The 25,213-nt window shown below is 34.7% G+C and overlaps 2 protein-coding genes and 2 long non-coding RNA genes across 4 annotated transcripts; 1 reads left to right on the forward strand and 3 right to left on the reverse strand.

Annotated features, from left to right (window-relative positions):
* Nucleotides 1-7,386: 7,386 nt before the first annotated feature.
* LOC145029390 (protein DOG1-like 4) lies at nt 7,387-8,369 on the reverse strand. The gene has a single exon (XM_078977940.1). It carries the CDS (start codon nt 8,338-8,340, stop codon nt 7,606-7,608), a length of 735 nt encoding a protein of 244 aa, XP_078834066.1. The 5' UTR covers nt 8,341-8,369; the 3' UTR covers nt 7,387-7,605.
* A 2,311-nt stretch (nt 8,370-10,680) lies between these two features.
* On the reverse strand, nt 10,681-11,530 carry LOC145029391 (uncharacterized). The gene is made up of 2 exons (XR_013676501.1): nt 10,950-11,530; nt 10,681-10,882 (listed from the first exon to the last, which is right to left on the reverse strand). It is a non-coding gene; the product is annotated as an uncharacterized LOC145029391 (long non-coding RNA).
* Nucleotides 11,531-12,809: 1,279 nt separating this feature from the next.
* Nucleotides 12,810-14,732, forward strand: LOC145030445 (uncharacterized). The gene is made up of 4 exons (XM_078978811.1): nt 12,810-13,220; nt 13,297-13,534; nt 13,603-13,765; nt 13,913-14,732. The coding sequence occupies exons 1-4, from the start codon at nt 12,810-12,812 to the stop codon at nt 14,730-14,732; spliced, it is 1,632 nt and encodes a 543-aa protein (XP_078834937.1).
* Nucleotides 14,733-16,968: 2,236 nt separating this feature from the next.
* On the reverse strand, nt 16,969-17,722 carry LOC145029392 (uncharacterized). Its single transcript, XR_013676502.1, has 3 exons — nt 17,458-17,722; nt 17,241-17,314; nt 16,969-17,161 (listed from the first exon to the last, which is right to left on the reverse strand). It is a non-coding gene; the product is annotated as an uncharacterized LOC145029392 (long non-coding RNA).
* Between the last annotated feature and the right edge of the window lie 7,491 nt (nt 17,723-25,213).

Raw genomic sequence — 25,213 nt, forward strand, 5'->3', positions numbered from 1 at the left:
GTAACAACATTATTTTCGAGTATATTTCAAAAACAAAACCACCAAATGTTCCTTTTATAGAGGTTGGAATGATATTAAAACACCATAGAAGGTTTTGGAAAGACAACATTTGAAGTCTTTGAACCCACTTGGTTTTGAGATGTTGATGGAGATAAAAAGATCAAAGAGCATGATCGTCTCTATAAGTATCCACGATTAAGATTAAGACACTTGGAATGATAGTTAACATATTGTATAAAGTACTTCTTAAGTCTTTAAGTGCTTAACTCAAATAAGAACTAAAGGAGAAGCTCTTTTACGCATTAATTCTTCAATATACTTTAAAAGACAAGAAGAAGAGGGAGTGGATGAGAGGTTTCGGTTATGAGGAAGAAAGGAAGAGAAATGAAAAAAAAAAAACTAGAAACTTTTGCAAGCCCTTACACTCCTTTAAACACTTCCATGCAAGTCAGAATTAATCACATATTATAATGTAAGCAATGACCTTACTTTAGGGTGTGGGGGATAAAGGAGGGAGGTCGAATGAAAACATATTTGCCTGGGATCCAACTTATTTCGCATCAAATGCTATTTGATGACACTAATCACACATTTTTTTAATTTGAGTCCCACTTTTTCTTCGGAACACATTGCACCGGAATCCTTGAGGTTTTGGGTATTACCAATTCGAAACCTAGATTTCATAAAGTCTGGTATACGATTTTGCTTTACAATCCCAAAATCAAATGATCCTAACCTCAATGTGAAGGCCTGGTGTTCTCTTGATGTCAAAACCAAATGGTGTACTTGCTCTATAGTGCGAAACATATGACAGTTCTTATCTTATTGGGAACAAAGAGAAGTTTGGCGGACATAACGGTTCAGTATTCCATGGGATTTTAGGAAATCATGATGATTACTTTTTTTGATGTGTCGACTTTTATGGTAACCAATCCCATAACCAATGCAACACGTGGCAGAATCTGATTGGTTACCGGTTCAAATTCAAACTATTCGTCGATTCTAAAAGGAATTTGGAGGTGATATTTGAAGACTTTATGCTTTCTTGTCAAAATTTTCAGTAAATTTGTTCAAAGATTATCATCTTCAAGCAACTTTTGGAAACCCTAACAATGGCGGCTCCTATTGGAAATGTTAATCCTTCCAGCACCACAAATGAAGAAGAGACTTCTCAGCAATTGCTAAAGATTTGAAGTTCAAATCTCCATTTACTATAAGATGTTACTCAATATCTATAACAGTTGTAGATGCTGATTATATCCCTAAATCACTCTATTCTTTCGATTGTCTTGTCTTGTTGTCGTCTTTTTTTGTATACCAGACTTCGGTCCGATGCCGGGCGGGGCCCGATGTCGGATTCATCTGATGTTGGGCGGGGCCTGATGTAGTGGACAAGGCCGAGTAAATGCTTTTATGTGTTATTTTTAAGGTATGTGGTAGTTTGGGGAGACTCACTAAGCTTTGTGCTTACAGTTTTCAGTTTTGGTTTCAGGTACTTCAGGTAGCAATGGGAAGAGCTCGAGATGACTGCATGGCACATACCATAATTTTCTAGCCTTGGATATTTCACTCTGAATTTTGATATGATATTTTGATACATTGACAATTCTTATGATATTTTTGAGATACATGGTTTATGATGTTTATATGATGATGATATTTATGGTTTTAATAATGATTTAAAAACGAAATTTGTGGATTGTATTTCAACAACTTCGACAACCAACACTTCAAGACCGATAACTAAAGGGATTGTCATTAGCAAAAGTGTTGGAGGCTCTGGGTCGAGTTCTAAACCACCTCTATCAAAAGACAATCGGGGAGATAAAAGGAAAGGTTTCGAAATAACTCTGTCTGAAGAAGAGATAAAGAAAAGATTAGAAATAGAGATTGAAAGACAAAGACATATCAATAGTATTATGAGGCAAAGACAGAATGATCCACCGGGTTTCAACAAGGGTGATCCTAACAAATACTGGTGCTATGGAACTATTGAGCAGGTTGTTTCATCAGGGAAGATGGATGATTTTTGCAATGTTGCAACGAAAAGTTATGATGTTGAAAACTCATACTTCAATCAACTCGATTTTCCTATCAATCACATGACAAACATTTCCTTTTAGTACAAGTTGGTTGATCGATTCAAAGGGAATGAAGAATATAAAAGACTGAAAATGATATTTCATGCGGTCTTAGGAAAAAGCGAATAGGATATATGGTCTTCAGTGAATATCATTAAATTGATGTCAATCACTAGGGAAAAAAATTTCAAAGGGATTCTTCAAAATTTGCGCTATGTTGTACTAAAGGAGAACAATGTAGTCTGTGAGTTTTCAGTTTCCGACTTCCCATTGATGATCTTGACAATTTGGTCATAGTGACATCGATTCTAAGCAATGTGGATGTAACATAACTACCAGAGAAAAATAAGGATGATTTTTGCATCGGCTTCACTCATACCAAAGTCTACATTGATAGTTATTATGGATGCCTCACAATCACTGATATCAACCTTGCCATGGCCATCAACAAGACTTCAAAAGTTCCCCAGTCCTTGTTAAAAGGGAAGATTAATATTGACAAATACGGAGATGGAGAAATTGTTCATCAGCCTCTGGGGGTAGTGTTTCTTGGCAAGAACAAGAACCAGAGAACGACAATTTTTTTTTCAAGTTGCTAATGATGAGAGGCACACGAATGTCCAGTATACAAGTCTGTTTGTACGAATCAATAATTGCAAAAAGAATAGTGCAAAAGATAAGGCTGAAATACGGAAGACTATTCTTCGATATATGGAAACTTGCAGAGTACTTCATTAGACCATGAAGATGAAGACGTGATTTCGACAATTCTCACTAAGGGGAGATTGTTGAGTGTGAAATGTCTAGTGATAGGTTGACAGTAGTTTTGGTATGTATAGGTGCGAAGTCTGGTACTTCGCAGTGTCTGTATTTTGCAAGGCATTTGTTGTGTCTGTTGTACCCTATAAATAGGGTTAGTATAGAAGTAGAGAGTAGCTTTTGGGAATTTTGGTTCTTGTTCTCTCTTTTGTACTTTTGTACTCATTCAGACAAATCAACGAGCCAAACATATATTACTTATGATTGTGTTCCTAATGCTTCCAGTTGTTGATTACGTTTTCTAAACTCAATTCAAACACTCTTCAGCAACCCCTCATCCCCCTTTATCTTTTTGACCATGGTCTCCAAAAGAAGACAAATTCATTTTATAATTAAACTAATTAGATAATGGTAACTAGTTTATAAGTATAAGTTTCACCAAAGTGTCCAAAACCTTATACATGACTTATTAAATCATATCATATGATATGATAACTATTTATATTATCTTTAGTAATTATTCACTACCCATCTCTCAAGTCTGAAATAGGATAAGAGTGAAGCCGACGGTGGTTATCTAGGAGGAGCGAAAAAGATGACGTCGATAGTTTGCATAGATGGTGCAGATCTAGTGTTGATGGTGGTTATATCCAAGGAACCACAGAGCTGCAATCAATGAACCTGAGTTGGGATTTCGCTTAATGAAAATTGGATTGGTAAAGGGAGAGAGACATCTGAGTGGCAAGTTCTATGACGAGAGGGTGGTGGCTCCGGCAAGATGGGAGTACCTGATATGATTTTTCGATAGTTAGTAAAAGGGAAATGTATTATAAGAGAGAGAGAGAGAGAGAGAGGGGGAGGTGGGATGATGTAGGTTGTTTTTTTAATTAAAAAAATGGAGTAATAAAAAGAAAAGGAAAAACAAATAACAAGGGCAAAAAAGTCATTTTAAACTCTTTCAATTTTTTAAACAAACTAAAACCGCAACAAAATGAAAAGTTTGGACGTTTGGTGTTGGTCCAACCCATTTTGGACCAAAGTGGCTATTTTTAGCTAACTACAGGAACCATTTGTGCAGTTTTGTCTAGAGAAATCTATTTTTAAGGTGTACCTGATGTGAAAAACTGGGCATCACACATGATTTGGCCATGAGCTCACCACGACGTGGTAACCATTAACTTTTGACCAATTTGACCTTTGGTCAAACTTGAAGGATTTCAGTTTTCGATTAAGGATTGGTCTTTATTTGGTGATAGTTGGTTTATGGGATTGATCAGTCCAAGGAAGTGAAAGTGTTGATGTGTTTCTCTGGTTTTTCGATTCAGGTGAGTTTCTCACTATGCCACGTATGACATTATATATGCTTTGTATGTTAGGATAGTGGCATTGTTAGAGTACATGTATACTAGTTGAATAGGATAACTTCTTGTTATGTGTGTGCAGTATGAGACACTTGGTGTCATTGTATGCTAGACTGGTAGGGTGTTGACTATTGATTGTATGATAATGTTAGGTGTCATGTTTCATTTGGGTAATGATAGTATTGGTTGATCTTTGAGTGGATACCCAAGGGTTGTATGTAGTTTAAGTTGGATAGCCTGAGAACTCTTGGTCTAGGCTTTCTTGTTTGTTCCTTGTTTAGTTGTGGCGTTAGAGTGGGATCACCTATTTAACTGTATATCCAACTCCTGACTACATATGATTGCATATTCATGATGTAGTTGTCAATATTAGCATTGGCCCCAGTACGGATGTGGTTCTGGCGAGAGGCCGATGACTATAGGGGGACTGAGAGCCGATAGTAGTGGCGACTAAGAGTTAGTGGCAAAAATAGATGATATGTATGCTTGTATGCATGTAGATAAGAGAGTTTAGCTTGGATGCATTGTATGCACGATGAAATATGTGGTATACTAGGGAATTCATTAATCTTTCTGCATACAACTATGGATAAATTGTTTTTGCAGGTTGTTTATATGAATAGCTTAGTAAGATTGTACACTCGAATCAAATATATTGTTTCCGTTATTTTGTAATTCAACTTCGTTAATCATATGGTTTTCAAACAATTGGTTGTTACAACATGATTTCAAGCAAAGGATTTTTATTAGTTAACCTATTTTAAATGAAAAATCTCTTTTGTAATTTTTGGGATGTTACAAATATGAAACCTCCAAAATCAAAGAAACATCACAAATCATATTAGGGTATAGCTCATATCACCAAATAAAATCAAGGCTAAACATTGCATAGCAAATCTTTACAAATCATCTAAAAACTCCAAAAAAAAGGTAAGTAAGAATTTAATATGCAACAATATATAATGCATGCATCTATTCCCAACCCTTGTCAATCGCAATAAGTCCAAACTCCCTAATAACTAAGCTCCCAACTCATGAATGGAATAACTACCACCAACTTTTATCTGAGAAACAAACTAGGCACTAGGGTACCCATCTCCCCCAAGCCCATACAATAGGAAGCAAACCTCTACTTGTGCAAAGTGAGGATTATCCAGAAATCTATCCACAACAAATCAATCTTGATGCATATTAGGTATCACTCGGTCAACCCATTCTAGCATGTATGGAACAAGTAGGATGCTTAAAACCATTTTTAATAAATAGGAACTTGTGTCCATCAAATAATCCTTTCAAAATGTGCATAGATTTCTCAAAAATAATAGATTTCATAAAAATAATTTCATGAATGTAAATAAGTATCAATGGTAGACAACTAGACATATAACAAGTAAGGAACGAAATAACATTATTAAGTGAAGTCAAATTCCAAGATATATATGATATCTAAATATCATTAATGCATCAAGTGTGAAAATAATATAGCGACTTACACTCACAGTAAAATCACCTCAGTTCAAAGCTATACTTCTTAACCTTCAAATGAAATAAAAGCTTCTAATACATCCCTTCTTCTTTAAGAATGATTTGGGAATTCAAATGTCACTTATGAGTATCAATAGATATGTCAAAATCCTGATAAGTGTTCCATTAAGTCACTTAAAAAGATTTTAATTCAAAATGTGGAATTTGATAGTTTTAAAACATTCCTCATGTTAAAACATGAACATAGGCAAAATTTGTGTGTGATTTCGAGTTTGTATGCAAGAGTTATGAGTAAAACAATTTTGCTGACAAGTGTATTCTCTCACGCCTGCAGGAGTCTCCATTAGGCCCGCCCGTGATCCAAATCATTGAGAATTGGATTTAGTCCCGCTCGGGCTCGTGTTGTAGGTGCAGAAAAATTCAAAAATACTCATATGTTATCCATTTACCATTGTACTTTGTTCATACCAAACTTCACATTTGAGTCTAAACAACCTAAATAGGTTTCATTATCGTTATTTCATCTCATTTAAGTCCTTTCTTAATCATGACTTAATGATGAAGACATTCCAATGTCACAAGAGCAATAGAGAAGCTCAAGTAGACCTTAAATACAAAGTTTGACCTATATACTCTTACTAACTTCTAATCTTACCTGTGACCATTCTAATCAATTAATATGTTACTTATAAACTTCCAAATAACTTCATAAGCTCTTAGATTACTTGTTTCACCACAGATTGCTCAATTTCATTGAGTTCATAAGTTAGAATTGTTGATTATAGAGTTGTTACAACTCAAAACTCAAGTTTCTTCCAAATTTATTTTCAATAATATGATTTTGCAACGTTGATGATTTAAAGCTTAACATATAATAACATTTACACTATTAATCATCTAAAGCTTAATTTAATTTTCTTTTTTATAGTACGTTTTATATTTGTTTGATTAATGTTCTTGTTTTATAAATTAGTTTTAATGATATCTTTTTGAATGGCTTTTGACTACGCGATATGGGCCTGTGGAATGGCGTTTTTGCCTATGTGGAGGCACCTCAACACTATGGTAACGGCTGGAACACCACCCCAACCTCCAATTGTGAGATGTGATGTTATGAAATGTGGTAAGAGCATCCACAATGGTGTGTTCAATGAGAGAATTGAATGAGGTGGCAAATCCATATATCATTCAATGGATGAAACTCAACCATTGTGAGATGTCACATTGGCATTCAATAGATTTGGAGTTCAATGGCCATTGAACTCTTCAATGGGAAAAAGGAAAGTTTTAATCCTTAAATATTTACTATAAATTATATTTTGTAAGATTGTATTAAACTTTGTAGAATTCAATGCATTGTAGAGAAAACAATAATAAAGTTGTATGAATTTTAGAATGATGATATGACAATCCATTAAACTTTATGAAGTTTAATGCATTGTGGATTCCCTAAGGAGCACGAGAGGCAACACCCAATCAGATTATTTCCTTCTCTTTTTCTTTTTTCCTCACTCTTCTTAACACCATGTTATAAAATTGGAAACATCACCCCCATTTCATGTTATAACATGTTAAAATGTAAGGTGACAATATTTGGTTTCAATAACCCCGTTGCCCACACTTAAGAAAGTTTTTTAGTTGTTTTCAAAATAATCCTGCCCTTATTTTATTGTCGTTTTTCTTTCATTATTAACCTTGCCGGTTAAAGAAATCAGTTAAACGGACAATTTCCTCGACCACATACATCTTTGTCGTTTACAACACAAACAAAAACACTTCCACACAAAACAACCTTTTGATGAAAAGAGTGGAAACATTGCATTTAATTAAAGGAACACAACAATTCTAGTTGTCATGATCCCATAGCGCATGGCACCAGCCTTTGGAACTTGGAAATCCGTTCGAACGACTATCCTTAATTAAGAGAGATTAGCATCTCCATGAATCTCCCTCTCCCTCAGCTGCCCCCACCTCCTAATCCTTAACTGATGTTGAGCCATAGCCGCCAAGAACCTCACCGTCTGAGCCGTCGTCAATATCCCCACCACCTTCGCCACTGTCTTCTCCCTCAAATAATCCGCACACCCAACCAAAAACTCCATATGCTCCGCCATTCTCTCTACTGCAGCATCCGCTTCATGAATCATGCCATTCACCTCCCTTCCTCCCATCCTCGCCATGGCCAGCATGGACGGCGCCAGTACCTGCTGCTCCAACCTCGCCAGCCTCTCTGCAATCGCACTCTCGTGGTCTTTAGTGTCCACCGTCAACCTCTCCATCCTCTCCGTCTGATCGGAGCTCAATTCCACCCCACATCTATTCACGACATGGAGGGCAAGACCCGGCTTGAACCCAGATAACCATAGGAAGGTTCGCTCATAGGAGCTCAGCCACGGTGGTGACAGAACAAGAAAAACATTCCGGCTAGAAACTCGGGCCTTGGCAAGGAAGTATTCATGGTGGTGAGACATGACTCGGCGAATGAGTTGTTTGTGTTTGGACTCGTCTTGTTGATCTGGGGACTGAAGAATGTGGAGAAGCTGATGAAGGTAAAGCTCCAGTTGGGTTACCCATTCCATGAAGAAGGTCTGGAAATTATCGGGTTGAGATCCGGTTGTATACTCCATATATGGAAAGGTTTGATTGATCTGCATTAATGACGGAGATGATATGGGGTTTAAATAGTATGCCCGATCAAGAATTGCTTAATCTGTAAGAATCTTGAATCAAATTTGGAGGGAAAGTAGCTGATGGAAATCTTGGATTTTTCTGATAATAAAAATCTTATGCTTCTGAGGATTGTTTCTGTGCTGAAGAAGAAGACACGCTGAGAGGGTACGGAAACTGTGGAGAAATCGACAGCTGATGATTATAATATTAGTCCCACCAGACCGCAGTTACCCAGTTTCAGTTGGTTTCTGGTTGTATTTCATCATTTTATTTATTTGTTTATTTTTTTTTTTCTTTATCGTTGTACTTGAATGATAAAATTATATCTGAATAATGGAATACAACAGTCAACTTACTGTTTCATTGCTCAAAAAGTCCACATGCATTTTAAAAACCAAGACTTATCCTTTCGTTCAAAACTTAGGATACGTTATTTTCCGAAACAGAACTTGGTGATGAAGTTTTATGAACAAACGTATTTGTCTAATTCTTCATAGAAATACTAAATACGCTGTCTTTTATAGGAACAAGGTCTTCATTTTATCTCAGGGTGCATTCATGGATCAGAAAAATAGCATCATTTTGAAACGCCAATATTAGACTACAAAAGTTTGTAAACGACGCTTACAACTTTTAAACCTGATTTTTTGATATTTATATGGTTTGAAAAATTGATTTACTAAAAACTCGTATTTATATGGTTTGAAAATTTTGATTTACTAAAAACACGCTACAAGAAAAATGTTAATAATTAGTGACGAAAACGATGGTCACTAGAAAAATATTGGTGGTCGCTTTTTGTCACTATCAGTCCATCACTAATTTTGATTAGTGACCGAAATATACAAGTGATCACTAGTAAATAGTACATAGTGCCAGTGGTCACTATATCTGACGACTCATTCTGTCGCCAAAAGTAGTCACTAAATATAAGTCGTTACTGTTTTACCAATTAGTGATCATAAAAGTTGCCACTTATCAAATTGGTGACACTATAAAAAGTCATCACTATAATTTGCCATCTAGTGACAATAAAAGGTCAATAACTGTTTTCTTCAATTAATGACCATAAAATTATACCGTATCATATATATATATATATATATATATATATATATATATATATATATATATATATATATATATATATATATATATATATATATATATATATATATATGGAAAAATAAACATGTGGTTGTCATATACCTAAATTTAGGTATAAAACCTTTTAAATGACATAGTTTAAAAAAAACAAATACAATTTTATTTTTTCTTAGTTTTGTTTTAATAAAATACTATTAAATTGAGTTAAATTATAAAATAAAACAAATTAATTATATATCTTTTTCTTGCAAAATATCATTGAAGTTTATACAAAAGTATAAAATCGATACTTTTTAACGAATATAACTCAACCTTTTTGTCCTTCAATTGAATAACTATATCGAATGATTTATTAAAAGTTTGATTAAGTCATTGTATGTTTTTCTATCTTTTATTCTATTAATTTCATTTAAAATTTTGCAAGGCTAATTAGATTGTCATTACTTTTAATATTTTAAGTTCTTAGCCACAATAAAGAAAAAAACATAAATTCGATCGGTTTAGTAAGTCACATAATTAAGAAAAAATAGTAATCTACCTAGTTTGGAGGGTTATATATATATATATATATATATATATATATATATATATATATATATATATATATATATATTAAACTAGAAACTAGAATCCAGTCACATTGTTAAGTTATACCCTTTTATGCAAGTTTCCCAATAATATGTCCCCCCGCCGCGGCTCAAGAAGCTTTAATTCTTGGCAGTGATTGTGTTATATTTTTAGCCATAAAACCCTTAAACTACAAAGACATATGTCAGTAATAAGCGGCAATGATTGCACATTTTTCTTAAGTTTGCATAACCAATTTTAAGCGGTTCATGGGATACTATTTTGCCCTCATGAGGAGGCAGGTTATGAATCGTTTTCTGTGACTCTGAAACCAATAATAACGAGCATATAGCAATGGCAACGTATATAAATATATGAAAAAGAAAGGAAAAGCTACAATCATACAATTAGAAAAACTCCCAAGACTCAAAAGGGCACTAGCATTAAAGTCTTGATGAATGACACCTTAGGCAAAGAGGTGTTGTTTCTTTATAACTTAATGGACTTAATGATGAGGACAAGATTTAATTTAGTACGCTATATATGGAACTTTTTTTTACTTAATGCATATAGAACGAAAGTGAATAGTGAAATTCATGAGACTTTCCTCGTTAAGTTCTAAATTTATGGAGTGACCAACCTGAGGCACATTCTAAATCATCTTCACAATTGAGTTGATGTGCAACCTTCTAGAACTAGCAACCAAAATTCATAAACTCTTAGCTACATAGTCACAGTTACAGTTACAATTACAATTAAGCAATTTATTAAGCAAAACAGAAAACAGAAGTAAAACAAATGAACTCCAATAAAGAAACAGTGGAATCTAAAGTCCTTTAATAAATGCAAGAACTGCAAAACAAGTTTAGATGATTGGTAAAAGTGGTTAAATGTAGATTCCAGAAAAGCAAGCACTCACCTTCAAAGATCAAATCAAGTGTTCTCCAAAATTTATAATCACGATTGAACATGGATGAAGGATGCAGACTTTACTAAAATTAGCTACCAAACTGCTAAAATTCATATAAGTTATCAACTCCAGGGTGTCAATTCCATCGGCTTCTATCGTTCTCGCTCCCAAAGTACACACAAACACACGGTTTGATTAATTCATCATAAACCCCTAACTTACAAAAGCTTGAATTGATCAATACAATAACTAGGTTTTGTGATTATCCCGTGAATTAATCAAATCAGTAGGTTTAGGAGGGTGACTAGGGCTGGACACCATCAATTTCGGCCCCCAATCCCCTAACTGTGCAGTCCTGTCGTGGATGGCCCTCCGACGCCGCTCCGGACCACCGTCGCCGCGCCACCTCAAATCAGATTGCCTTCAGCCTTCACTTCTTCTCGATATCTCTCTGTTTCTCTCTCAGCAGTCCCAACCTCCCTCTGCATCGCGTTTGCGATTGTCGATTGAATACACAAACAATCACGAAAAATCCCCTCGTTTTACGAGTACAGGACTACAGGGTGTGTTTTTACTTCATCCCGAGTGAATACACCCAGCGGCCAGCCGAGTGTTACGTGTTTATTTTTGTTTTTTTTTTTTTTTTTTGGGGAAAATGATTAAAAGGATAAAAATGTTTCAAAAACGTACAAAAAATACCATTATTTTTTTTTAGTGAAAAAAATACCATTAAACCGGGTATTATAGGTTAGCCGGTTAAAAGATTTATTAGAATAATTTTGCCCTTACCCTTCGTTATTTCCCCCAAAATCAAGGGTTCCTTTTTTCCTTCTATTTCGTTCGTTCATCCTTTCTATAGAATCACAATGGATTCCAAGTTCACAATCGAAGTAAATCATACAGGTTCTTTTGTCCCCAAACCGATTGTGTATTTCAATCCAGTAAAAATGGTTGTTAGCAATGTCGATTTCAGAAGCATGAGTTTCATGGAGTTCATCTCGTATGTGAAGAACTTGGTCAAGGATGGAACAATCAATGTGTACTATTGTCTTCCACAACGTTCACTGAGAGATGGGTTAAGAGTCTTGGAAGATGAAAATGATTATGTTCGTTTCCTTGATGTTGGGTATGAGAATGGGGGTATGATCAATTTGTACATTGATCACAGTCAATATCCAGTTATGGAGTGGATTGAAGAAGAGATAGCTGAAGATGGATCAGTAGATGGTAATACGGATGATGATGATGATGTAGACTCTGAGCTTTCAGATGATGAGTTCGTGGAGCATGAGGCTGATGATGAAGTGATACAACTACAGCCATTTGATGATCCTTTCATTAGAAGAAAATTTTTCAAGTCTCCAAGAATTGTGGATGATGAGAAAGATGATAAGAAAGATGTCAAGAAAAATCTTCATAAGTATCCAGTTCATGATCCTAACCAAAAATGGGATACAATGTCTCCAATCTTAGGTATGAAATTATGTGATCGTTATGAACTTAAGCATTTGTTAAGTAATTATGCTGTTGCTAATGGGTATAAACTGTGGTATGAAAAAAATGATTCAACAAGATTATTAGTTAGATGTTGCAAAGGTGAAGAGAAGTCTAAATGCCCTTTTAGGTTGTGGGCAACTTGGATGAGTAAAGAAAGATCATTTCAGATTAAGTCCTTAATCTCTGAACATAATTGTAGTAGGGCCTTAAATTTAGGTTTAATGGTCACATATAGTTGGATTGGAAAACAGTTAATAGAAACCATAATAGATAATCCAAGAATTAGTTACAGGAAAATGGCAGCAGCAGTCCTTAGAGATTTTAATCTAAAAGTTAGTTTTGGATAGTGTAGAAATGCCAAAAAAAATTGCAATGGATGAGATAGAAGGGAGCTTGGTGGCACACTATGAAAAGCTTAGAAGTTATGGTTTGGAGTTATTGAGGACTAATCCAGGTTCCACAGTGAAATTGGATGTGGATATCATGCCTGATTCTACAGTCCATTTTTCTAAGATGTATATTTGCTTGAAGGTTGTGAAGGATGGTTGGATTGAGGGGTGTAGAAGAGTGATTGGTGTAGATGGATGTTTTTTAAAGGGACTTTGTAGAGGTGAGGTAGTTTCAGCTGTTGGTAAGGATGCTAATAACCAAATGTATCCTCTAGCCTGGGCTGTTGTACCAGTTGAAAATAAGGTAAATTGGAAATGGTTTTTGGATCTATTACTTGAAGACATTGATATGGGACAAGGTAGAGGACTAACCATCATATCTGACCAACACAAGGTACTCAACTGTTTTTTCATAATAGTATTTCTATTTTATTTTTAACGTATAATGACATCAAAATGTTACTTAATAGGGACTGATTGAAGCAGTTAAGGAAAGAGTGCCAGAATGTGAGCATAGACAATGTGCCAGGCATGTTTATGCCAACTTCAAGAAAAAATTCTCAGGAGCTGAATACAGGAAACTTTTCTGGTTTGCTGCCAAGGCCACAACAACCACAAAATTTGAAGACATCATGAAGGAGATCAAACTGATTGACAATACTGCCTATGAACACCTGATGGAAAAAAAACCCAAACACATGGTCCAAGGCATTTTTTAGGGAAGATAGTGGTAGTGATGCCATTGAAAATGGTGTATCAGAGTCATTTTAATGCAGCTATTGTGGAAGCTAGAAAAAAACCAATAATAGCAATGTTGGAAGACATTAGAGTGTATGTCATGGAAAGGATGTTTACTCAGAAAAGGAAGGGACTGAAGTGGAACTTGGACATTTGTCCCTCAATAAGAAGGAAGATTGAGGACATGAAGAAAATAAAGAGGTATTTATACATTATATATATATATATATATATATATATATATATATATATATATATATATATATATATATATAGACATATATGTTACATTTCATAACAGGTGTATGCAGTTGACTTACATAACTTATATGTTACATTTCATAACAGGTTTTGGGGAGTAATTCCAAGTGGTTTTCATCAATATGAGAGTAGATGGTTGAATGAGGTGTATGCAGTTGACTTACATAAAAGAACATGTGGATGTAGATCATGGCAGCTGACAGGTATACCATGTGTACATGCTATTTCTGCAATCTTGTGCTTGAATGGGAATATAGAGGAGTATGTAGCAAATTGGTACACAACACAAATGTTTGGAAGCTGCTACAAGTATAATGTTAAGCCAATTAATGGACATGAAATGTGGCCAGCAAATGATATGAATACCATCTTACCACCAAAGCGTAGAAGATTGTCTGGCAGACCAAAGACAAACAGGAAGAAATGCATTTCAGAAAGAAGTGACAGACACACTGTCAACAAAGTTGGGACCACTTCTAAATGCAGTTTATGTTCCCAACCAGGTCATAACAAGAGGAAATGTCCTCTGAAACAGCTTAATGCAGTAGATGATTCAGATCTCTTTGATTACCATGAGCTATTTGAGGGTGAGGGGCAGGGTCAAGGGCAAGGACAGGGAGAAGGACAGGGACAAGGCCATGGGGAAGCTGAGGATGTTGGAATTGATTTAGAGGATGAGGTTGGAGGTGATTCAGGGAAAGAAGTTGAAGGAGATTCAAAGGATGATTTAGAGATGCAGGTTGAACAACTAGTTGATGAAGAAGTGGTGAATCATCATGTGGTTGCTCCAACTTTGAAAAGGAGAAAGTGTGGTCCTTCTCAGAGGAACATAAAACTTCGGTTGAGGAGGAAGGTGGTGACCAAGGATGATACAGGGGGAAGTCTTGAAAATCCTGTAACACTCTAGGAGCAGTAATGGGGATAACTTTTGTTAGCTTTTTTTAGGGAATCTTTTGGTAAGTGCAGGACAACTTTTGGTAGGGAATCTTTTGTTAGGCACAAATTTTGATGTCTTGTTTACATTTAAGTTAAAAACTGCTGAAGCTACATGTGATTAGGTGTAATGTGTATTTTGATAATGTATGTGGTTTGGTAATGTGTATATTTAATGTATGTGGTAATGTGTATATTTAATGTATGTGGTCCCACTTAGATAATGCATGTGGTTTGGTAATGTGTGTGTTTATATTTATGGACAAGGACAGAGACAAGGCCAATCCAATATGTGGTCCAACTTTATCCCATTATATAAACCAGGAATCATTAATTCCATTTCAATATATAAACCAAGAATAGTTAATTCCATTCCAATATGTGGCCATTCCAATATATAAACCAAGAATCATTAATTCCTAGACAAGGCCATTCCAATGTGTGGTTTGGTAATCAATATTTCCATTCCATTCCAGGAATCAATGATTCCATTCTTGGAATCACAATGACAATTAACCAAAAATCATTAATTTCATTTCTATATACACAAAGATAATTAATCAGGAACCATTAATTCCATTCATGTGTGAAGAATCAATATAAAGCAATAATCAATATTTCCATTCCATTCCAGGAATCAATGATTCCATTCTTGGAATCACAATGACAATTAACCGAAAATCGTTAATTTCATTTCTATATACACAAAGATAATTAATCAGGAACCATTAATTCCAATCCTGTGTGAAGAATCAATATTAAGCAATAACCAATAAATCCATTCCATTTCAGGAATCACTAATTCCATTCCAGTATTAAGCAGTAACCAATAAATCAATTCCAACACAAGACTTTTAGTTAACCAAACTTTCTAAATACATTACCAAAGTCATTACATTACAATTTCCATTTCATTTCAACATAACATACATACAAAACATAACAAAGAACAACAACATACAACATTTGAGATTCCAATATTTCCTAGTTAATTTATCCAAGTCTTTTCTGAAACTCATTGATTCTTTATCTGCCTTCACCTTATGTGTCCAAAAATTATTTTCCAATACTGATATCTTGACTTCAGTGTTGTCTTCTTTTATTAGTTCGTCATTTTGATCGACCCATTCCCAGAAATCACATTTCTTCTTCTTCTTATCCTTCAATATACATAATAAAATTCACATAACAAATTAAGTATGAAGAATAAGTAGATGATAGATGCTAGAACCACTTACTAGTGAGTTACGACATACTCTGAACTTTCTACCCGGATTATTAGTCGTAGTTGAGGTCCAAACTTGGGAAGGCTTCTCACAGTGACAAGGGTGGGCATAATCAATTGTGCTCCTGCTCTTGGAAATGTTCGAATTTGACTTAGAATAATTCGATGAACTTGAAGATGCCATAGGAGCCAAAGGAGATGAAGAAGGGGGATGAAGATGGAACCCTAATTTGATGGATGAAGGTCATTAAAGCACGTTCAGTAGTTCACCTGAGGTAACCAGTTACCTCAGGTCATCTAAAAGGTTATTTGTACTTTGTTGGTATTTTTTGTACAAAAATTACGGTTTAATGGTATTTTTTTCACCAAAAAAAAAATAATGGTGTTTTTTGTACGTTTTTGAAACATTATTACCCTTTTAAGTCATTTTCCCTTTTTTTTTACTTTTAAATTTAATACAATTAGCCACAAATAACCGGTCCACCGCTCTCAATCCATTCATGAGAGAACATAAATGAAAAAAGGAATCATAACCAAATTAACAAATATAACATAACCATTCACTACTAGAAAAAAGGCCTTTTACGACGCTCATTGCGCGTCGTTAAACGCTCAGACGACGCACAAATGCGCGTCAAGGAAGGCCCTGTCATAACGAGAGACGACTCGCTTTTGCGTGTCGTCTATAGACGACGCGCATTTATAACACGCAATGCGTATCATTAAAGCCGTTGTCAAGAAAGGTCATGTCATAAATGAAGATGACACACATTTTTGCGTATCGTAATTTTTATTTTTTATTTTTTTAAAATTATTTATAGATTTACTAATTTTTAAATTAAATTTGCATTTCATGTCTCATAATAGAAAATAAAATACCATATACAAAAAATACAATCCATTACACAATCAATTTCATTCAATAACATCATATCATAAAATTGTAATACATTGATATTAAGGAGATCTAATTATACGTTGTTATTAAGAGGTTTTCCCTAACTATATAACCTAATACTACATTGCTATAAAGGGGCACCTTCTTGTTTCAGTAACTCATCATTAAGCTGCCTGAAGAAGCTCTGAAACATTTCCTAAAACAAAGAATGATTGCTTTATAGTTTAGCCTAACATCATAAAATCATAATTGTTGTGCTGAGAACTGCATCAGGGATAGCCTGGAAACAACACAAAAATCAATATATCTTTTCAAGTATAGATGAAGAAATTTCATAAGCAAGTGATATGAGATGATACCAGAAGGGATTTGATAATTCCATTGATCATTTCAGTGTCAATTTGTGGTTCATCTTCTCCGGTATTCTCATTTTCTGTCAAAAAAATGTCAAACAGATAAACATCAAACTGGATACATTTTCAAAAGTTGAATATTGATCATAAATATTCATCATATTTTCTACACTACATGTTGTGTAATCTAATCAATATCGTATTAATATATTTTTAAACTTACCCGACTTGCTAAAATCCAGTATGTGTCTTCTAGTTTCTTCAGTTTTAGCACATCCACATTTTAGGGTTTTTATGTGGAGATAAACACCAGAAGGAAAGCAGGGGTAGAGATTGATGATCATGTCTTAAAAACATTTCCTACCCAAAGGGAAAGCATCTAAAGCCCTATAACTACTTAACATCTCCCATAATCACCCTGCTCTCCTGATTCAATGCAAGTACACTTCATGGTCAGGTTGAGATTGATGATCATGTATTATAGGAAGATCATAATTAACCACCAAATTAACCTGATAAAAAAAGGGGGAAATATAATTATATGACACAAAAGATAAAAGATAAAAGCAGGGGTAGAATTGTAAACATGTGCTTGATCATACCCACGATCAAGTTCATTAACTGATAAGATCCTAAGATATATAATGAGATTGTCATTTGATGATTTTCACCAAACAGAAAAGAAAAATAAACACTTACATTCTTCATTAAAGCGGTGAATGCATTCTTTGGTAGGCCAAAACCAATTGCTGTCATTTCAGCAACAACATGAGGAAATTGAATTTTGAATTATATCCTGTAACATTCAATAAATTATGATGCAAAGTTGATAATGTATTATATATAATATAAATGATGAAGTTTTATATAAAAAATGATAATAAACAGTAAGATAAATAAAAGCCAACTTAGCATGGAAATAGAAGCAACTTGAGAAGTTCTGATATCAAATACTCAGTCCCTTCATCATCAATTACCAACACCACAATTTCTGCAGCCTTCTTTGCAAGATTTTGGACCTCCTATATTACAAATAAAAGCCAACTTAGCATGGAACTAGAAGCAACTTTATCAAGATCACTCTGGGAATGTGAATGTCACAACTTATAAGAATATAGTCAAACCTGCTGGAGTGTTGTCTGCCATGCAGACTGAACTTGCGGATGCGTATCAGTTAGCACCTAAAATCAATAAAAAAATTAAAATTATAAATTTGATTATATTAACTAATAAAGATGTAAGCTAACATTGTATTTTTGTCCAAAGTACCTCAGTCAACTTTGGGACAATTTTTTGGCTACGTGAAAGGAAAGTAGTGTTAATAAGCATATTGTAATATAATTTAAAAGAATATGGGAGAAATTAAATATCACAAAATAAATTGAAAATGTGTTTAGAATGTTTACCTGACCAAGCAATTGCAGAACCAACTGTGAGCTGTCTAAGGGTTTTATAAAACGAATCATATCGGTCTACTATTACAGTCCAACAAGGAAAAAGAAGTCCTTACTCTAAACACCCACTTTTTCTACATACCAACTCCAACTTGAACTTGACAGTGAAAATTCACTCTCAACAAATGTAGAAGCATCACCAACACTTTTCTGAGCCACAACCTTTTATCCACATTCAATATAACCAATAGATATAAAAAAAAATTAGATCATGTTTCAGCTCCTGTGAAGTTAACTACACAAGAAAACATAGATATAATTTTACCTTTGATGTGTTGAAAATTACGTTCTTACAATCTGGAAGAATGCTCACAGACCATAACTATTGCTGCAAGAGTAAAATCTGATCCTATTTCCTAAATTATAGAAAGGAAAACTACAAAGCACCCATTTAGAAGTGGTGAATTGCTCATAGTCACAGTTTTTAACAGATCAACTATTTTGACCATAATGAGGAGCCAGTGATAATTTTAAATAATTAGTGGCCTATATCATTTCAACAGAGGTTCTTGCTGAACTATTTTGACCACAACTATTGCTGGTCCCAAGGTTCTTGCTGGATTCATTGATGCTCCTATCAGTGGCCTATATCATTTCAACAAAGGGAAAATGTGAACAAAGAGGGTACCCTTTTCTTTTAAACTTCTATCAACATACTCAATTATCATAATATTAAGAAGGTTCACTTTATACATACACAGCTATAAGAATATTAAGCATGACAGTTGCTCCCACAGCTATTCCCGCCAGCTCGCCAACCTGTGGTGAAATAAAAATCAGGGCTTAGGCTGTGCTGATTTTACATTTGAAGATTTTTTTGCAGTAAGTGATTCTTTCATATTAATTCCTTCTTCTCTGATGATTAATAAATAAATATCTTTAATAAAAATGATCTCTATCTAGACCATTATACCCTTGAATTGTATTCACAAGATTTTACATTATTTTTTTGTTATTGATAAGTATCATAAGATATTAGATTAATAATTAAAACATATTTGACCATCTGTGCCCCTATGTACACCGGCACCTACCACCAGTTTAATTTAACCATAGTTAGTTTTAGAGGATTAATTAATTGATTAATTAATTAATTAGAGGTGTTATTAATTACATGCTTGGATCTTCACTACAAACCGAAAGGGCATTATGGTCACATAAAACTCAGCAATCCACTACTGATGGTGGGCTGAATTCATAATCCGAGTATGGATAAACTCATTTCCCAAAGCGGGTATTCCTTATCTTCACTACAAAGCAATGTTTTTTGTTCTATCAATAGAGAATTATATGTCCATTAATTTAATCATATAGACTGGATAAACTAATTACCCAAAGATGGTATTCCTTATCTACAGATGACAAACAAATCATCCAAAGATGGTATTTTTCCAGATTAATTATTCAATTTTTCGATAAATTCACAATCCGAGTATGGAACATAGCACATTCCAGCATAGTTGTTGCATAATTGAAGGAAAATCAGGATGAATACCAATCTGAACAAACAACCATATGAAATCTAACCTGTTTACTCATCAAAATTGAATTAGTTATGAAACCGACCACATACCTTGGGCCACTACTTGCTTTAACAATCACTGTGATAAAAGAAACATAAAGCCTCAAAAAGTAACAGCATGATAGATGTAATTTAGCATAATACAAAAAATTCATACCCTGGATAAGACAAACATACAAAAAATTCATCGTACCATAACATATTCTCGAATTTATGCTCAAAATATTAAATGTGAGTATGTGTGTGAGGTGCTATGTGCGACTGCTAACAGTGTATCAGAATGGGATCGAGAATCAGAAAAGTAGGGGGAAGGATATCGCACCCAAGAAATCAAACAAGAAAAATTAAAATAAGGGAGAAGGAACAAAGCATACCTGAGATGCTTAGAGAGTAGAAGTGAGGATTGTGGAATGAGGAGGAAATCGCCATTGAAACCTACATAGTTTTTCAGTTAGGGTTTAACACAAGAGAAGATGAGAAGATCCAAATTCGAAATCAAAGCTATGAATAGAGGAGAAATTAAAGAAATAGAAGAACGAAAACATTAGGAAGAATGAATAACCAAACCATATCTTAGTCAGGCTAGGGTGTGGAAATTTGAGCAGTCTCCAACGAGGTCACATGAGCCCGAGGTCGCCGGAGGAAAATACCCCTAAGGTCGTTGGAGGAGAAGTGAGCAAAGATGTTGTCGGCGAGGTGAGGCGAGATGTCGATCGATTGTTGCATAGGCTAGAGAGCACCAAGTGTTTCCGTTCTTGAAAAAAAAGCCCTAGTCCCTGCGATTTTGTGGAATTTAATAGTACTATCTTTGCTTGTCTTCTTCTTTGCTTCTTAAATAGTAATAACAATCTCTATGAAATCACAAGTTGGGTTTTAGGTTAGAGGGATAGAGAGAGGAAGACGAAGACGCTAGGCTTCTTTCTTGCTAATTGGAAGAGGAGCGGGTTTTAATTTTTCACATGGAATAGGCGGGGTTTTAATTTTTTGGGATTTCATTTCCCCCTTTCAAGAACGCGCGTTTTGAGTAAAACATAAAGCGACATTCACAAAGGACGCACAATTTTAGATAAAGTGCCCTCCGTGTTTTTATTTTTTTTACTTGAGACACTAATCTAAGGGCACGCAATAATCCGTGACATAAATCCTTAATTTTTTTTTAAGATACGACACTTTTTTAATGTCACTCTCTTTTGCGTAATATAAATCAATGAGTGTCGTGGTTTGCGCGTCGTAAAAGGGTCTTTTTCTTGTAGTGATTAATTAGGGATAAGCAAAAATGGAATCACAAACCGCAAAAACCAAAACCGAAATAAACACCAACAATGCGGTTTTTAGTTTTGCAAAAACCGAAAATGTTCGGTGCGGTACAGTTTCTAGTCTTATAAAAAACAAAACTGCACCGTGTGTGTGTGTGTGTATATATATATATATATATATATATATATATATATATATATATATATATATATATATATATTAAACGTTGATATTTGTAAGGACGAAGAACTTGTGACAATTGAAATTTCTATAAATATAAATATTTATCGTATCAGATTATGATTGTATATTTTTTAAGTATATTTTTAGTGATATTTATGAGAACAAATAATGTTTATGATATTTTTTAACATTTAAATATGAAGAGTACTATCGATAATAATATCATTTTTATGAAAACATTAATTGATATTATCTCATTTAATGTGAAATAAATATTATATTTAATTCGTATTATATTCAAGCATTAGAAAGATGTTGGATGAATGGTTATGTCATTTGATTTCAAACTAAGAGGTGATGGTATCATAATTACTAAACTACAAAAAACCAAAAACCAAAAGGCAAAACAAAATAATAATAATAATAATAATAATAATAATAATAATAATAATAATAATAATAATAAAATTGACAAAAAATCGAAAAAAAAAAAACGAACCGTAAAAAACCGCAATAAAAGATGCAAAAACCGAATCGCATAAAAACTAAAAGGTGCAGTTTCTAAACTTCCAAAAACCGAAGTTGCGGTTTTCGGTTCAGTTTTGGGCAAAAATCGTACCGAACCGCAGTGTAACAGCCCAAATTTTACACAAAAAAATTCATTTAATTAAAATAACACATTAACGTAAAATCGTGAACCCCACATATAGTTTAAAACATCATTCATTACATTATATAATCTATCAGAGTGTGTCCCCAAACATATTAGTGAAAAAAGAGATAGATAGAGTGCACGCCGCGCCATCACGCCTTGCTCTTGCCTTTCGACTCCGATGTACCTGAAACAATTCAACAACGTGTAAGCGTAATGCTTAGTGAGTTCCCCAGAGCATACCACACATACACATATACTAGTAGCAAATCAAGCTACAAATATATCACATAGGTCATGCGTACATAGAACCAGCAATAATGTCATGGGTTACCCCACATGGTCTTACATCCAATGTCATGGGCTACCCTACATGGTCTTTACCTAGGACTGCTATGGGCTACCCCACATGGTCTTACATCCAATGCCACAAGCTCCCCCCGGTATCTTCATGCAAAACATACGATCACATTACATATCAAAACACAAAGTGATTGCACATATACCATAAACACATAATGGGCCGGCCTTGGTGCCGTAGACGCATGGGTATGGTGAGAAGACTCACCTCTGTCCGAAGAATACGAATATTACACTCTTGATGACCCGCAACCTCCCGAACTGAATAATAACAATAATAATATCATCAACGATTGGTCCAAAAATCATCCCAAAGGAGGGCCCAACCTTTAAACCCTACCCCAATGGCCTAATCACCCTTTCATTGCAAATGGGCCCAAGATCTAAGTCCAATATCCTTAATCGATCCCCTTAGCCCAAAAAGGCCCAACCAATAAGTCCATGGTCCAAACCGATAAAAATGCCTCTAACTCACAGAATCCAATCAGGCCCAACAACCCAAAAGAGGCACAAAAGTTCGACAGCCCAAAACGAGAACGACCCAAACTGCCCAGCGTACCCTTCAAGTACGCACAGCGTACCGGGTTTTCAAGGGTTACGCGTAGCGTACTCAGAGTACGCCCGGCGTAAGTCTCAGTTATGAACTTTCCCTTTTAAGTACTTATTATTCCATTCTTTAACGTCCAGAATCTAGATGTGAGTTCATTAACACCTCCTAAGGCATAAAGTTGCTAACTTTATGCCTTTGCATGTCCATTAAACTTCCAAATTCATCATTAAGACCTTTCCAAAGTCTTTAACTCATGCACAAGGTCAAGACCTCCACCAAGCTCCTATTTTTATGCCTCTAAATGGCTTAAGGACCTTAGATCTGACCTTATTATCGAATGGGGACTATCTAGCCAACAAATAAGGCCCAAAATCCATCAAAAGGACCAACTACAAAAACCCTAGCTAGATCTAAAGAGCAAAGAGGAAAGATGGAAGCTTTTTACCTCTAAGAGCTCTATAAGATGATTATGATGCAAGATCATGAAGCACCCTCTTGATCCAAGCTTGCTTGACCAACTCTTCTCCTTGAAATGAATACTAAAGATCACAAAGGCACACTTTTAAAGCTCAAAAATGATTTCTCAAGGCTTTCAGCAATGAAATGACGTTCAAGGGTAGTGAAGGCTCTCTAGGGTTTAGTCTCAAGGGCTTAAAGTCGTTTATATAGGCCTCAAGTCCAAAATTAGGGTTTTTTAATCCCTGGCGCATACGCCCCGCGCAATCCATGGTACGCCCAGCGTACCTCCAAACATCCACGACCAATAAAGCTCCTAGTACGCTAAGCGTACACCTAAGTACGCCTAGCGTACTAAGGGACTAAAAATGCCAAAAACTCTAATTTAAAGGAGGTTCAAATCATACCATTTATTTCTAGATGTTACGCGCACCATGCTCACCCCTACCATTAATTACTAAAAGATATGATACGGTTGCTAATTTTGATTAACCGAATACATATGCTCAGTTATCATTTTCATCTAAACATAACCACTATAAACCGAACTGAACCAATAATATTAATATAATTTAATATAATATTAAATGTATGGTATGTAATTATATTAAGAATTGAAATTTTAGTAATTAATCGGAATTAGATAGCATATGTAATCTTCTATCAATACAATTATATATACATAATCATTCACTTTTCATAACAACTAGAGAAGAGTCTCACGTTGCGGGTGTTGGAGTTACGGTGTATGCCACACCCCCAGACCAGAACGGCGGAAACGGCTGGAGGCAGGTGACATCATTGTGCAGTCTTATAACAATTGTATATAATTGAAACATAGCGAGCCATACATCATACATCAATAATACAAGCTTACATTGTTTTATATCATGTTTATGTTTTCAAGTTTACACAAAAGATACATCAGTAAACAAATTTCGAAAACACAACAAATTAATCTTAAGTCCGCGATCCATAACCTGCTTATTGATTTTCTGAGAATACAAGTCGTTTGAAAAGCATCAACATAAAATATGTTGGTGAGTTCATAAGCATTTTCGTATAAAAACTTCAGTGATAGTTTAAAAAAACAGAAAATTCAATATTTTCTTATCAAAATAGTTGTGAGTCTTGTTTCAATTCGAATAGAGTTGCATGTGTACCTTAATTCATTGTTTTCGAAATCGTAATAAATCGTTTTTCCCAGAAAATCATATATTTTCTGAAGTATAAAAATAGTATCTTTCATAAAATCATAACACTTGTGTGGAAAAGGTTTCGTTGAGGTATTCAAAACATAGTTGATTTTAAGCTGAAAGTGAATTCTGTAACAACACATTTCTGATATATTCTAGTGGGTGGTTATAACCATATTGATGTGACTGAGTGTCTGTTATGACGTTCTTCAGGCATCGGTTTTTGTTCAAGATATTTGTCACCCTAGACTGACCGGTCTAGCTGTAGCGAACAACGAAGGTGCGGGGTATCAACCCCGTATAGATCTATACACAAATTCCTGCTCTCCCTTTAGGAGACGCTAGGTAT

This window comes from Lactuca saligna, chromosome 2 (genome assembly GCF_052625555.1).
Source record: "Lactuca saligna cultivar CGN05327 chromosome 2, ASM5262555v1, whole genome shotgun sequence".
NCBI lineage: Eukaryota > Viridiplantae > Streptophyta > Magnoliopsida > Asterales > Asteraceae > Lactuca > Lactuca saligna.